Source organism: Eutrema salsugineum, unplaced genomic scaffold (genome assembly GCF_000478725.1).
Source record: "Eutrema salsugineum unplaced genomic scaffold, Eutsalg1_0 scaffold_14, whole genome shotgun sequence".
NCBI lineage: Eukaryota > Viridiplantae > Streptophyta > Magnoliopsida > Brassicales > Brassicaceae > Eutrema > Eutrema salsugineum.
Window position 1 is genome coordinate 2,487,102 of NW_006256877.1, and position 16,516 is coordinate 2,503,617.

A 16,516-nucleotide genomic window follows, 5' to 3' on the forward strand; every position below is an offset into this window, starting at 1 on the left:
AGTAAAGTCCCGATTTGGAATGATTCCATGCATATCTATCCAAGGTACGGGTACGACTAGGTCTCAATCCGAGGATGAGGGAGACATCCTCCGGTTGGAAATATTGTCTAAGTAAGGGGACGTCCCATTGATTTGAATCTTGACGGATAAAAGAGTACACCAAAGTCCCAGGGTTCTGGAAACCGATCTGCGGGATGGCTCTTGGCGGCCGAGCTCTAAGATTCGGGATCCACGGTTCGCGCCAAACTCTCGTATTTAAATCCGAGCCAATCGTCTTCCTTAATCCCATCTTTAGGAACGGTTTTGCGGCTATTATACTCCGCCATCCGTAGGATGGTGAGTAGAAATTTCGGTCCTCAAGGGGATCGTATTGTCTATAATATCTGCCTTGTAAAACCCGAGCCAAGAGGGATGAAGGGTACTGAATAAGGCGCCATAGCTGCTTAGCTAGAAGAGCTAAGTTAAAGTCTTGTAGGTCTCTAAATCCAAGGCCTCCCATATCCTGGGGAATGCAAATTTTATCCCAGGCAATCCAGTGTATCCTCCCGCTATTCTGCTTTGAACTCCACCAAAAATTAGCTATAGCACTTTTCAGTTTGTCCGTCACTCCTTGAGATAATAGAAAGCATGACATGACATAGGTTGGTATCGCTTGTGCGACCGCTTTTATTTGAATTTCTTTTCCACCTTTGGAAAGAAGTCTTGCGGACCAATTGTTGACACAGCTACTCAGGCGGTCATGGACATAGGAGAATACTTTCTTTTTTGATCCGCAGATTTGTTCTGGGAGACCCAGATACATACCCATGCCACCCTCTGAAGTTATTCCGATGGCATTCTTAATACCTTGCTTTATATTCATATCCACTCTATTTCCGAACATAATCGATGATTTGCCCAGGTTGAGTTGTTGTCCTGAGGCTGATCCATATGTATTAAGAATCCTGAAGATCTCAGCTCCTTGCTGGATATCCGCTTTACAGAAAAATAGACTATCATCAGCAAATAGAAGATGTGAAACTGGTGGACTTGCTTGAGCTACCTTCAGCCCAGAAATACGTTTTTCATTCTCTGCTCCATAGAGTAGTGATATAAGAGCTTCAGTACATAGGATGACGAGAAAGGGAGATAGAGGGTCTCCTTGCCGCAAACCTCTTGATGGTATGATTTTTCCTTTTGGTTCTCCATTTATAAGGACTTGGTACGAAACCGAGGAAACGCAAAACATCAAGAGTTTAACCCATCTCTCTGAAAATCCTAGCTTGATCATTAGGGTTTCAAGAAAGCTCCATTCTACCCGATCATATGCTTTACTCATGTCTGTCTTGATGGCCATGAAGTTTTCTCGACAAACGGAGTTAGTACGAAGGGCATGAAAATTTTCTTGTGCCAACAAGATATTGTCTGTAATGAGGCGGCGGGCCATGAAGGCCGATTGGGTCTCCGAAATTAGGTTTGGTAATGTTCTCTTTAGTCTTTTACACATAAGCTTAGAAATAATCTTATAGCTTACATTACAAAGACTAATCGGTCGGAATTCCGTCATTGCTCTTGGCTTTTCGTTTTTGGGGATCAGACATATGTTAGTCTGATTAAGTCTAGGATCAAAAGATCCTGAAGCGAAAAAATCTTTCACTAATTTTACTATGTCATGGCGAAAATCATGCCAGAATTTTTGATAAAATTTACTCGTCATTCCATCCGGACCGGAGGCTTTATCTGGGTTAATATCAAAAAGGGCTTCCTTAATCTCTGCTTCTGAAGGATCCTTTACAAGGAGTTGATTAGAGGTGTCTGTAACTTTCTCGGTTATATACCAGAGTGCGTTCTCTGGATCTGAGGGCTGAGATGATGTGAACAGATCTTGGAAGTATCGTGAGGCCACCCGTTCAATACCTCTTGCATTTTCCACCCAGTGTCCATTACTATCCTTCAAGGCAATGATACGGTTCCGACTTCTCCTTTGTTTAGTAAGGGCATGAAAAAATTTTGTGTTCTTATCCCCTTCCTTATGCCAGCGCTCCCGACTTTTCTGTTGCCAAAAAATTTCTTCCTCACAAAACGCTAAGCAGAGTTTTCTTCTGATCTCTTCAATTTCTTCTGTTGTTGTGTTCTCATCGTCTTGTGCTTCATCTAGCTCCTTCTTCAAAGTCTCGATCATCGTCTCCGAGTTAGTTGGGAGAGATTTCTTCCAAATGGAGATGTTCCTGCGACAATTTGCAATCTTTTGGTGGAAATCCCGACGTGAGATTCCATCAGAAGAGCCCCATCCAGTAATAACCGCTTCTTTAAATCTCGGCTTTCCAAGCCATCTTTTATCAAAGCTAAATAATTTTTTCTTTTGTTGGTTATCTATTCTTATCATGGCTAAAACCGGTTGATGATCTGATCCCCATAGTTGGAGATACTCCACAGAACTGTAGGAGAATTTTGAATGCCAATCTTCGTTCCCGATGGCTCTATCTAGACGGCATTTGACTTTGCCCGAGCGCCTCCTTCCAACCCATGAGAATAGTTACCCTTAAACGGGAATTCAAGCATACCACAGTTGTCGAGCATAGTTCGGAAGGGTATGAAAGAGTATTCAGGTCTCCTACGCCCTCCCCGTTTTTCATGATTTCCGGTAATATCATTAAAATCTCCTATCATAAACCAGGCTTCTTTTCTATGGAGGCTCAACCGAGTGAGACGCTCCCAAACATTCTCTCGGTTTTTTACTACCGGATCTCCGTAGACGAATATCATAAAAATTTTGTGTCCGTCTAGAGTAGTTTCTACATCGATCAAATGTTCATCCGAATAAGAAATAGAAACCGCAGGTTCATCCATATAAAAAAGAGCTAGACCGCCGCTTCGACCTCTCGGCTCAACGGTACAAACATGGTCATAGCCAAAGTACACTTGCATATCTTGCATAAAAAACGATTGTTCTTAGTTTTTGACAAAAATAAAAAACGAGGCTTAAAACAGTAAAAAAGTTCTTCTAAATGCTCTTTCGTCAAGTCGGCTCCCGCCCCTTGACAGTTCCATCCTATGAAATTCATTTTGGGCGATTTTCTGGCTTCTGGGCTCCACCTGTACCAGAAGATGAGGATTTTTTGGCCTTTTGGGCCTTTGAATTTTTGTCACCCTTAGCCTTCTCACTTTGCTCCTTGCTTGGTCTTGGGCCCAACTCTGCTTTCTTCCCTTTTGCTTTTCCTTTTGGTGAAATGCGGCCCAAAAGATTTTTTTTTCAGAGAGATTCCAGGGTTCGCCGGCGATCTCGGGATCGATTTCTTCTTCCCATTATTCCGGCCATGTTTTGCGACACCCGCACCCGACTCCAGACCCGCATCAGGTTTTATCGGGCTTCTCCACCAAGAGGCAACTTGTCTCCCTTGAGCAGGAAGAACATCTTGTCGCTAGGTTTTAATACTTTGACAGACGGAAGCGCTTCCTAAAACATTAGGAAAAACTTTGTAAACCTTTTTAATATTAATGGTTTCTCTAAACTCTTAAGAAATATTCATATATAATTCATAAATTTTTGAAAAAAACTTTCATAAATCCTTTTAGTTAGACTTTTTATCATTTAGGAAAGCGTTCCGTAAAGTTTAAAATGGCTTCCTAAATCATTAGAAATTTTAATGTTCAAAAAAATCATTAGAAATGCTCTGCAAACCTATTAGTGTTTCTAGAGGTTTTGAAACTCTTAGGAAACGTATATAAACCCTTCATAAAATTCGTAATAAGAATTTCTTAACATTTAGAAAAGCATTCCTAAAAATTTATAAAAGCTTTCTAAAACGTTGAAAAGCTTCTTAGAGCATTAGAAATGCTTTGTAAATCTTTTGAAATTTCGAGGGTTTAAAAATCTCTTGAGAAAACTCCTTGAGAAACCCTTGAAAGAAACATTCTTCAAAATTTAGGTGGTCATTTTCTTGTTTCTTGATTATGAAAGAAGACATTCCTAAATTTGTATGAACCTTTTCCAATATTTATAGATGCTTCCTAAATTTAGAGTTTCGGAAGCCTTCTTACTTTTTAGGAATCATTTTTACAAATTTAAGAATGCCCTCCTAAATCGTATATTAACCAATTCATATTAAGTTCACATTTTAGGATCAGAAGACATTCTTCTGATTAGCTAAACAAATATTGTTTGAAGCTTGGGGAATACGGGCTTCGGGCCCAGAACCTCTTGGTAATCCAAAAAAAAATATAGATATATTGTTTGAATAAACAAAAAAGAGAATCATGCGATGAAGTGGATGGGACTACGAGCAGTCGAGCAAGATTCAATTCGCATTCAGCTGCGAGGAAAATAACATGATACTTGAGTTGCGGAGTACGAACTTTTGAGTAGTGGAAGTTAGGGCTGGAATTATTATCCGGTATCCGGTATCCGGTATCCGATCCGGTATCCGGTCCTATCTGATACGTAAAAACCAAATATCCGTGTAGTTCGGATCCGGATCCGGATAGTGAAATTAAATATTCGTTTATTTCTGATACGGATCCGGATAATAGAAAATTTTGAAACCGGATATCCATTATCCGTTTGTTAAATATTTATTTATTTTTAGTAATATTTATTCATTTTTTAAAATTAACTTTAGAATTATTTTTGGTTTAACTCCTTTACATATGATTGAAATTCATATTGTGTGATAATTTTCTATTTTAGATTGTGAGATAAGAACATAAAAATGGATAGCATATAGAAATGAAGATAAATTAACTTCTCTATTACTATTTTCTTTTTTGTTATGTAAACTCTTAAACTTTATGCTATTTGAATTTACTTGAATGTTTTTTAGTTTTTGCTATTTGTAACTTACTATGATGATACATTTTAATTATATATGTTATCTTATTATAACTTATAAAAAATTAAAAAAAAAAATCAACGAAACCACCGGATATCCGGAGTTTTCGGATCCGGATCCGGATAGTAAAACTGATTATTCAGTGGATCCGGATCCGGATCCGGATATCTTAAAAATTCCGGATATCCGGCTCCGTTCCAGGCCTAGTGGAAGCAGCAAGTATTATGTCATTTTCAAACGAATTAAAAGTCGGTTTAGTTATCAAACCAAATTTACAATTGGAAGGGGGTTTAGAATCATAATTTGAATCTTTTCACGGTGGTGGGGGTTTAGAACCCTCATTTTGAATCTACCTAGTTCGTCTTCTTCTAATTTATCTCCTGTCAGATTCTGATATTTTTATCTCTGAGCTCAATTTACAAATTCATATTCCGGTTTACAAAATAAAAACAAGCCAGTGGTCAAATGTCTTTGGTCTTTAAGCATTTTGCTTTCAGATGTATAAAGAAGGGATTTGTTTCTTCCTCCAGGCTCCATAGATATCTTATCCAAAGCTACTGTGATAGATACTTTCTTCAACCTCTCTGTTTACTCTCTCTCTCTCTCTCTCTCAGTCTCTAGTCAAAGCCAGTGGTCCTCTCCTCGGCGGCTATAACAACAAAAGAAAACAAACTTTTGAAACAAGCCAGTAGTTTCCACTACAGTTCTCATACAAATTCCTTTGAATTTTCCTCTCCTCTTTACCCGTTTGGCTTATATATATGAACTAAGAAAGCTTGTTTCCTCAAACCACTGCTATACTTTCTTCAAACTCTCTTTTGCTCTATCTCTCTCATGGCTTCTTCTTCTCCTCCTTCTCCTTGTGCTTATATTAAGAGATACGATGTCTTTCCAAGCTTCAACGGGCCAGATGTTCGTAAAGGACTCCTCAGTCATTTACACGATCACTTTTTAAGGAAGGAAATCAAAATGTACAAGGATGATAAGATGGAGAGATGCCAACGATCAAACGTGAACTCGTGAAAGCGATTAGAGAATCGAGGGTCTTGATGGTTTTGCTCTCGAAAAACTACGCTTCTTCGAGCTGGTGTTTGGACGAACTGGTGGAAATCTTGAAGTGCAGAAAAGATAAGGAACAGATTGTGATGCCTATTTTCTACGACCTTGATCCGTTCCATGTACGCACACAGAGCGGTGACTTCGGAAGCGCGTTCGAGAAAACCTGCGAAAACCAAACAGAGGAAGTGAAGCAGAGATGGGTCGAAGCTTTGAAATGTGTAACGACCATAGCTGGAGAACATTCTCGTAACTGGTTTGTTTTAACCTGCATAACTTCTTTCGTGATTCAACCATAGCTGGAGTTTCTATAATTTATTAAGATTTTGTTTTTTTTTTCAGGACTGATGATGCTGAGATGGTCCAAAAGCTTTGCACAGAAGTCTCGAACAAACTGAAAGTGGAAGAGTCTAAGGAAGAATTTAGGAAGTACGATGTAGACAATAATGGTTTCATAACTGCAGCAGAGCTTCCACGATGTGTGTTGATAAAAGATGGAGAAGAATCTACTGATAAGCAAGTTCGTAGTATCATCCGAGTAGTTGATATTGATGGCGATGGTCAGATCAACTTTGATGAATTTGTCGAACTCATGGCTCTTAGGTAAGGGATTCTTGAAAGCCTTAACCTCAAAGAAACAAAAAGAAAAACGATTTATGATGTCTTACAGTGAAATCTTATCATATGATTTAGAACGCTTTTGTCTCTCTTAATCAATGATTCAATAGTGGAGTTTCTATAGTCTAATAACATTCTGTTTTTTTTTTTTTTTTCTTAGGATGACTGATAAGAAGCTTTACACGGACCAAGTGAAAGCGGAAATGATGAAGGAAGGCTTTAGGGAATGCGATGTAGACCAGAATGGTTACATAACTGCACCAGAGCTTCGATATGTGCTGACAAAAGATGGGGAGGAATTTACCGATAAGCAAGTTCGTAAGATCATCCGAAAAGCTGATGTTAATGGCGGTGATCAGCTCAACTGTGATGAATTCTTCAAATTCATGAATCTCATGATGGATGCGTAAGGGATTCTTAAGCCTTAACCTCATGGATAAAAAAAAAGGATTTATGAATTATGATGTCTTACAGTGAAAATATTTTAACGCCTTTTTGTTTCTTAATCTAATCTATAAGATTCTGTTTTTTTTTTCTTTTGTTAGAAAGAGGATGACTGATGAAAGAGCTGCGAGAGTCGAAAAGATTGCCTCATATGTATCGAACAAACTGGATAAATTCGCCATATATATTCATGATAAAAGCCTTCTCCTGAAGAAGAAAAGAAAAACGATTTATGAATGTCTTACAGTGTGAATTTTCATCATGATATGATCCTGATTGTCTTCTTTAGGACATGTTTTTTTTACTTCTTTCCACCTTCGATTTGGTTGCTTTGTTAATCTCTTTAATTAGTGTTATGTCAAGTATGATGAACTCATGTTTTGCTCCTCCTAGTGACAATTGATTTTATCTCTTTTTTTTGTTTTTCCTATTTAGATATGAGAGATTGTATTGGGATATTCATATGCTCAAAGTTTAATTCCTAGAGCTACTCTGCAAGAGCACAGATGTGCAATTGTAGTATAATAGGGGTAGAACCACAGAGACAAGAGATTCGCTCAATAAACCTATTAGAAATTGAATTACGCTAAGCAGATTAATGAGAAGCAAATAGCAATGCAAATAAAGATAAACGAATGCAGTAAAAACGTTTGTAAAGTTCAGATGGATGGAGATTAGGCTTAGGGCGTTTCTCATGAAATCAATGCATGCAGATCAATCGATAAATCAGGGTTCAGGTTTAAGCATGGTTCTTGAACTCGAATCACAGAATTATAATTAACCAACTTCCATTGTGAGAATTATCTAAGTTAAAATCCTAGAATTCCAAATTCCTTTGCAAACCCTAAAGATTTAAACCAGCTTTAATGCTCAAGTTCGATATGTTCACAAAGTATCTAAACCAAATTCCTTTGCGAATAGCTACTTTGCTCACCCTAGGTTCTTTCCAGTTACTCAATTACACTTCCGTGTCAATCAATTAACCTAAGATTTAAGTTCTAGGTGGCCAGTCCAGAATTAGCTTTAAGAACAACCTATGGTGAAGAACTAAATAGATTATGAACCCTAATTAATCAATCAATCCAACATCCAATGAAATCCTTTATGAGAACCCTAAACCTAACAAGCAAACTACTCAGACATGGAGATTGAAGCAATAAACATGATTGAATAGCTTGCAGAAAAGAAATAATAGATAAATAAACAGGGGTTCGAAATCTTCTCTATCCCCAAAAGCTCTCAAAAACAAAAGTTCTCTCTCAGAAAATCTAAGGTAATCGTAAAAAGGGAATAAAAACCCTATATATATCTCTAAGACACGTTTTGGGCTTCCTTGGAAACGTTTAGGCCCAACTCCTTCTTCAAATAGGAAACAAAATCGCCTTTTCCTTATTTTTTGACAAGTGTCGCGCGTCACTCTCCATGGTGTCGAGCGTCACTAAAGAACAAAATCCATTCTTGACGAATTTGATCCTGATTAAGCTCCAAAGTGCTCCAAAGTCTCCAGTTAAGCTCCAAACGTACCTATGACCTGAAAAGATCCCAAAAGACTCGAAAGACACTAAAAAGACTCTATAAATAAGACATATACCATGGTCAAAAACCATAAAAACCATGATATATCAACTCCCCCAGACTTAGCATTTGCTTGCCCTCAAGCAAACATAACACCAAACAAGAGAAAGAAGTTTGAAAACACAGAGACTCAACCTTTCATTGGAACATCGCCCTTGACCAATTGCCTGCAACTCAACTACTGCTTCATCATTCCAAATCGAACCACCATGTACTTCTCCGTAGACATTCTCAGCATTCCAGATTAAGTCCAAAATTCCACAACATTGTCCATAAACTCTCATCGCTGGATCTCACTGATGATTTAGATGCCAAGAACCTTCTAGATTCTTTCCCGTACTATACTCAAGCAAATCATCCATACACACTTTGGTACTTTTCTCTCCCCCAGACTTATTCTTTTCGCACACTCATCATCATTTTTTTATGGCATATACTCGATAAGGGTAAAGCTGCGAGTACTGATGGTGTTTGCCATCGAGTCCCCGAGTTGTCCCCTTATCTTGTATCAAAGGTTTTCAGCGAATAGTGGGGTCATGGGAAACATTCCTACCCCTCACTTCCTTCCTTTGTGTGATCATTCCAACTTAGAAGTGAAATAATGGGATCATTGGAAACATTCCTAGCCTTTTTTCTTTCTTTCTTCTTTTTCCTAGCTCGTCACAAGGGAGAGAAATACCAACATTAAATTTTACACAGGCTTTCATTGATCAAGTATGAACGAGGAATCAAGCTCTGAGGCATTAGTCACATCAACGAGTTAAAAGTGAAGTTTAGAACTTAGTTCAGGTTAGTGGATTCTGTTGGAAACATGGACGCCTCTAGTCAGCTGGTCAGCCTTTGGATTTTTCATTAGTCGGATCTAGACTGAATCTGCAGCAGTGGTCACTTAGGTGAAAGGTCAGCACAATAATTTCAGGAAAAGCATCATGATCTCCAACAGGTTTTGACTCAAAAACGTTTTGACACAACTGACTCTTAAGAAAAACAAACACAATGTCAGCAACTACCTCCCCCAGACTTGAATAACACTGTCCCCAGTGTTATCGAGTCCGAAGTTGGTGAAACAAAAAAAAGAAACAGAGAAACACAAGAAAAACGAAGAACTTACCTGGCTGCAGTGATGGTGACGCGCGACACTGATGATGGTGTCGTGCGACACTTGTTCTCCTCGTACCGAATTGCAGCAAACCAATCTGAATTTCTGGTTTGACTCCGGTTGCCCGATTTCCTTTTTTTTTTTTTTTTTTTTTGATGAATAGCAAGTGACAGGCGACACCGAAGGTGGTGTCGCTCGACACCAGTCCTGTTTCACCTAAAACACGAAAAAGAAAAACGAAAATCAACTGAAACAAAAGGCTTATTTACAGACTCACCAGTGGATTGCCTTCCACCAAGCGCTTGTTTTAAGTCATTAGCTTGACTATGGATAGACTATGCATCTGGTGGATCAGACAGTGGCAAAGAGTGCCTCTGTGAAATTCGTCTCATCCATGGTGGTGTGTAAGCGTTTTGCGCATGAGGTCGTCCAAGGAATGCAGGAATAACACCAGGGTGAGATCTGTGTTTGGGTGACCTTGACCTATTCTTTGGTGGAGATGAATAGAACGTGATGTTGTGAGCTTCCTGTGCATTAGCAGCTACTGGTTCTGTAGACGTCTTAGTCAACTCAGGTTGATCTTTCACCTTCTCAGCATCAAACACGTTCTGATCTCCCACTATCACTTCAGGTATTGCACTGACTTGGAATGTCTGACCATCTATGGTTGAATCCTTTAGCTTCTCCATCTTGAAAGACATGATGGTATCTCCTAGGTGGAGATCAAGGTTACCATGCTTGACATCAATTACTGCTCCAGCTGTAGCTAAAAACGATCTTCCCAGGATAAGAGGATCTTTGGGTTCCTCTTCATATTCCAGAACCACGAAATCTGTAGGAATTATGCAATCACCAACTTTAATCGGAACATCCTCCAAGACACCTTTTGGGATTCTTTTAGATCGATCTGCTAGGATTAGAGAGATATTAGTTGGCTTGAAGTCAGTCATCCCAAGGCTAACAGCTACATAGTAAGGCATTAGGTTGACACTCGAACCAAGATCACACAGCGATCTCTTGAACCTCTCAGAGAAGATAGAGCAGTCCAAAACAAAGCTTCCTGGGTCCGAGAGTTTCTCTGGAATCTTATTCTGAATCACAGCACTGACCTGTTCAGAAATCATCATCACTCCTTCCTCATGACTCAGATTATTAGTCACCATTCTCTTCACATAGTGTCTGAGAGTAGGAGCAATCTTCACAGCATCAACCAAAGGAATCTCAATAACAAGTTTCTCCATCAAAGTCTTGCATCTGGCATCATCTATCTCCTGCTTGGACTTCCTAGGACTCCTTGGGTAAGGAACCTTAGGTTTGTAAACCTTTTCCTCAGCAGATTTCGAACTTTGAGCAATATCAGCTTTGCTCTGCAATTGGTGACGCGCGACACTGGTTGTGGTGTCGCTCGACACCGGCTCTGCAGTTTCGAAATTTTCTTCAGATTCGTCAAACTCCACGATTTCATCCTCAGAAACACCCTTTTTAAGCACTTGAGTCAACTTTTTACCACTCCTTAACGAGATAGCACTGCAGTAATGCCTAGGATTGATATCAGTCTTCCCAGTAAGGAATCCTTCTTGCCTTTTTACAGACTCTGCAGTCTGAGCAACCTGAGTATCAAGCTTCTTGACATGAGTGTTCAGAACTTCAATTTTTCTATTCAGATCCAGATACAGAGCATCAATCTTCCCATTGAAATCCACAGTCATCTTCTGCTGACCTTCCAGTATCTGTTCCAGCATAGACTTCACCTCATTATCAGGAGTTTGAGTAGGAGGAGAACCATAGTTCCTTGAAAACCTGTTGTTGGAGTAGGATGTCTGGTACTGAGGTTTGGAGCTGTAACCAGAAGAGTTCTGATTACCTGTGAAGGTACTCCTCTGATTATTTCCATTGTGATTCGTGTTCCCTTGCCCAGAACCAAATCTCTGACCCCGAAATCCAGCTCCATTGATAAAGTTAACATCCTCTTCCTCAAGTGCTTCATCTGGTTCGAAATTCTTAACCTCTGCAGCGTATCGAACGGACTTCTTACCCACTAGAAGGCTATGCACAGAGTCAAGCTTAGCCTTCACCTCAGCAATCTGCGATCCATCCATGTTTCTAGCCTGCTTCCTTCGCTGATAGTCTGCATTCTTGGTTCTAGAATGATAAATCGATTATGAATTTAGAACACAAAGTTTAAGAATAACTCTCTTATTGCTTTAGAAAACTGACTCAAAAACTAAAGCTCTCAAACTCTGATAAGTGAAACCACAACTTTGGTAACTCCTTATATAGAGAAAGATTTAGACAACTTCCTAAACCTAATGGAATTTAGATTACTCCTAATTTCCTTTTCTCTTTAATCCTAACTCTTATAGGAAACTTTACTTAAGAAGATTCTGGAAGCTTGCTCTTCAAGCTTACTCCAACATTGGTACTATTGCTAGATGCCAAGTTCTCAATGAGCACAACAGCATCTTCTGGGTACCTGGTGTTGAAGTTCCCATTGCTTGCAGCATCAAGAGCCATCTGATATCTCCAATCAACACCTCTGAAGAAAATACCCAACAGCTGAACATCACTGAAACCATGATGAGGGCAATCTCGCTGGTACGACTTGAATCTCACCCAAGCAGCTTTGAACGCTTCAGTTGGTTCCTGAGAAAAAGTCGAAATTTTCGTCCTCAACTCCTCAGATCTAGCATCATCGAAGAAGTTGTGCAGGAAAGCATTCCTGGTCTCTTCCCAAATAGTGAGTGATCCTGGCTCCAACTGCTTCAACCAGTTAGCTGCTTCTCCAGCAAGAGAGTAAGGAAACAGCTTGCAGAGGAGGAAATCATTGGACACTCCATTGTATTTGATGCTGGTGACCAAGTCCTCAAACCTCTCGATGTGATCCATAGGGTGCTCATGAGAAAGACCATGGAAAGGATGCTGACCCACAAGAGTGTAATACACAGGCTTGAGCTCAAAATCATTCCTCTGAAACGCAGGAGCGCGAATCGCAGACCGATTTGCATAGAATTGCTCAGGCCTGTTGTAGTCACCCAGCGTCCTGATGATGTTACCCTGTCCATCAAGTCGCTGGCCTCTCTCATTGCACACATGACCCTCTTGGTCTCTCCAGACTCCAGCATCATCACGAATCAATGCCAATGCGTTCTCCATCTTTGCTAGTTTCTGAGACAAAGAGAAAGAACAATGTAAGTAACAAAGCAAAAATAAAATAAAGAAAAACAACGGGTGTCGCGCGACACCAATGCTGGTGTCGCTCGACACTAAGAAAAACTTAGTCGAAACTCAAGAACTAAAGTTTAATGGCGAAAATCAAGTCTCGGGCAACGGCGCCAAAACTTGATCTGCTCAAAGTTTAATCCTTAGAGCTACTCTGCAAGAGCACAAATGTGCAATTGTAGTATAATAGGGGTCGAACCACAGAGACGAGAGATTCGCTCAATAAACCTATTAGAAATTGAATTACGCTAAGCAGATTAATGAGAAGCAAATAGCAATGCAAATAAAGATAAACGAATGCAGTAAAAACGTTTGTAAAGTTCAGATGGGTGGAGATTAGGCTTAGGGCGTTTCTCAGGAAATCAATGCATGCAGATCAATCGATAAATCAGGGTTCAGGTTTAAGCACGGTTCTTGAACTCGAATCACAGAATTATAATTAACCAACTTCCGTTGTGAGAATTATCTAAGTTAAAATCCTAGAATTCCAAATTCCTTTGCAAACCCTAAAGATTTAAACCAGCTTTAATGCTCAAGTTCGATATGTTCACAAAGTATCTAAACCAAATTCCTTTGCAAATAGCTACTTTGCTCACCCTAGGTTCTTTCCAGTTATTCAATTACACTTCCGTGTCAATCAATTAACCTAAGATCTAAGTTCTAGGTGGCCAGTCCAGAATTAGCTTTAAGAACAACTTATGGTGAAGAACTAAATAGATTATGAACCCTAATTAATCAATCAATCCAACATCCAATGAAATCCTTTATGAGAACCCTAAACCTAACAAGCAAACTACTCAGACATGGAGATTGAAGCAATAAACATGATTGAATAGCTTGCAGAAAAGAAATAATAGATAAATAAACAGGGGTTCGAAATCTTCTCTCTCCGGAACAGAGTTTCAGACTTGTCTCCCCAAAAGCTCTCAAAAACAAAAGTTCTCTCTCAGAAAATCTAAGGTAATCGTAAAAAGGGAATAAAAACCCTATATATATATCTCTAAGACACGTTTTGGGCTTCCTTGGAAACGTTTAGGCCCAACTCTTTCTTCAAATAGGAAACAAAATCGCTTTTTCCTTATTTTTTGACAAGTGTCGCACGTCACTCTCCATGGTGTCGAGCGTCACTAAAGCACAAAATCCATTCTTGACGAATTTGATCCTGATTAAGCTCCAAAGTGCTCCAAAGTCTCCAGTTAAGCTCCAAACGTACCTATGACCTGAAAAGACCCCAAAAGACTCAAAAGACACTAAAAAGACTCTATAAATAAGACATATACCATGGTCAAAAACCATAAAAACCATGATATATCAGATATAACATATATCATCTCGTTTTTTTTTTTTTTTTTCTTTTTGTAAAGAATATCACTTGATCTATGTACCCAAGTATATTTAAGAAATTGGAAAAATAAGGATATTTTATAAGAAAATCATTAAATTGTATAAAGAATATAAAGTGCTATTAAAAATGTGATTTAAAAAAAAAGAAAAGTACGCATGATCCTTCTATACTTATATTCCTAGCTCTTGAGAAATGAGTTATTTGAGTTTGGAGACACACGTTCAGGGGACGGTACTCGGCTCTTTGAAAGAGTATTAAGCTTGAATGGATTGCATGAGCCACAGAACCTTAAGTGTCGGAGGCTTATCCGCTTATGTGAATCAAGTTCATGTCCACACAATGAGACGATACGGTCAAATATGTCCTATGTTCTTGGACCAGTTGCATACAATTTAATTATCCTCTTGTCAATATTAGATTAGAGATACAACAGTTTTGTCTTCCATAGAGAGAGCTTCTTCATCATCGACGAAAAGAAGAACAAAAGCCCATACATATCCCAGTTGAAAACGAGAAGAAAAGCCCACACAGAAAATTAAAGATACGTGATTACCTAACTGCAAAAGACAAAGGTATGTGACCACCTCGGTAACTGCAGAAGACAGTTAAAGGTTGTTGAGTTGAGCCGCCAAAACAGAATACTTAGAGCAAAAACAGAAGAAGAAGGTATGTGACCAGCTAGGTAACTGCAGAAGACAAATAAAGGTTGTTGAGTTGAGCCGCCAAAACAGAATACTCTCAGTGTAAAAACAGAAGAAGAAGGTACGTACGTGTTCTGTTTCGTATTAAGATTAAAAAAAAAATAGAGCAATGAGTTCACAAAGGCATGTGTCAGAGTGTGATTAGTAGATTTAGATCTAAGCTTTAAAAGTGAAAAACAACTAGCATTTAGCAACAAAAATAAAAGCAACTAGCTAGTAGAAAACTGAGAGTGGCAATGGATGCTGATATATACTTCCTCATCAACCTCTCATTTACACTATTATTCATTGAATAAGATTAATAAAATATGATCTTTTAATTTAATAGTTTGGATTTTTTTAAATATACGTTGCATTAATTATCAAAAATTTGTTACTAATATATCTTAAATGTAATTTTATATATTATCTATGTTTTTTAACATTTTAAGTGTTTTTTATAAATTTAAATTCGTGTAATTTTATGCTAAATTGTGTTATTTAAAAATATAATATTTTGTTAACATTATTAATATTTGTGAGTGTATTAATTTTACTATTATAGTTAATATAAATAAATATACTAAATTAAGATGTAATCTAAGATGTAATTAATATAATTAAATATATTTAAGATAATATTTACTTTAATATATTTTATAAAATAAAAACAAAAGATTTTTTACTTTAAGATAATATTTAGAGACATTACACTTAAATGCATTTTTTAAACACATATTACAATAAAATACACTTCTAGCTATTATGATATTTTTTTGTTTTTTTTAATTTCATACCAAAATAATCCAAAATTGTCTCATGTGTTCACGATAACGTTGGATGCGAACTAGCATAGATTAAACTCAGATTTTAAAAACAGTAATTTTTCTCATCTATTTTTTGTATTTTTTAATATTGTGAAAGATAAATAAAAACAGTTTTTTGTTATAATGAAATATAATTTTATTTTCTCATATTTTAAGACACATTATACTATAATTTATTTATTAAATAAGAAATTTTTCGAAAATCATTTATATAAAATTCAAAAAAAAAATCACAAGTTTAGTTAGATATCCATTCACAAAATAAAATATGGATGATATATGATGGACATAAAACATGGACATGATGGCATGAATTAATTTTAATTGATATATTTGACGTGGATATATATTTTACATTGTCCACGATATAGATATAATTGTGTGGATATGTTGTTATTGATATATTCGACATGGATATACATTTTACATTGTCCATAATAGGACATGATCATATGAATTATTTTGATGTTAAATTTGAAAAAAAAAAATTATAATAATTAAAAGTGCTTTTTTGTAAGAATAAGTAGAAAAATATATTTTTGAGTGTAAATCACTCTAATATTTAACTTAAGTTTTCAATATTAATTACACTGAAATTAAAATTTGTACAACATTAATAATATTATATAGATGAGATATATTAGTGGATACTTTATCAAAAAAGGCAAAAATTTATGATAGGGTTCTCAAAAAAAACGAATTCTTAAAATATTAGTACTTCCTTCATTCTGATTTTATATGATACTTTATCATTGTACACAGATTAAGAAATCTTTAATTTAATTTTTTTCTATACTAAAACTTTAATTTTTATCATTTTCAATATAATGCAACTAATTCAAAAA

General features: G+C 37.3%; 2 protein-coding genes and 1 non-coding gene across 3 annotated transcripts; 2 read left to right on the forward strand and 1 right to left on the reverse strand.

Moving 5' to 3' along the window:
• The first annotated feature begins 5,585 nt into the window (after positions 1 to 5,585).
• LOC18022933 (calcium-binding protein CML37) lies at positions 5,586 to 7,340 on the forward strand. The gene is made up of 4 exons (XM_006405274.2): positions 5,586 to 6,120; positions 6,207 to 6,467; positions 6,643 to 6,888; positions 7,028 to 7,340. Exons 1-4 carry the CDS (start codon positions 5,804 to 5,806, stop codon positions 7,176 to 7,178), a joined length of 975 nt encoding a protein of 324 aa, XP_006405337.1. The 5' UTR covers positions 5,586 to 5,803; the 3' UTR covers positions 7,179 to 7,340.
• Positions 7,341 to 9,935: 2,595 nt separating this feature from the next.
• Positions 9,936 to 11,699, reverse strand: LOC112088564. Its single transcript, XM_024158962.1, has one exon. The coding sequence runs from the start codon at positions 11,697 to 11,699 to the stop codon at positions 9,936 to 9,938; it is 1,764 nt and encodes a 587-aa protein (XP_024014730.1).
• Positions 11,700 to 12,169: 470 nt separating this feature from the next.
• On the forward strand, positions 12,170 to 12,276 carry LOC112088737. The gene has a single exon (XR_002900677.1). It is a non-coding gene; the product is annotated as a small nucleolar RNA R71 (small nucleolar RNA).
• The last annotated feature ends 4,240 nt before the right edge of the window (positions 12,277 to 16,516 follow it).

Coding starts and splice junctions, on each gene's coding strand:
- LOC18022933 (XM_006405274.2), top strand. CDS start 5,804: ATGCCAACGATCAAACGTGAACTCGTGAAAGCGATTAGAGAATCGAGG. Junction 6,468..6,642: donor GTCGAACTCATGGCTCTTAG/GTAAGGGATTCT, acceptor TTTTTTTCTTAG/GATGACTGATAAGAAGCTTT. Junction 6,889..7,027: donor ATGAATCTCATGATGGATGC/GTAAGGGATTCT, acceptor TTCTTTTGTTAG/AAAGAGGATGACTGATGAAA.
- LOC112088564 (XM_024158962.1), bottom strand. CDS start 11,699: ATGGATGGATCGCAGATTGCTGAGGTGAAGGCTAAGCTTGACTCTGTG.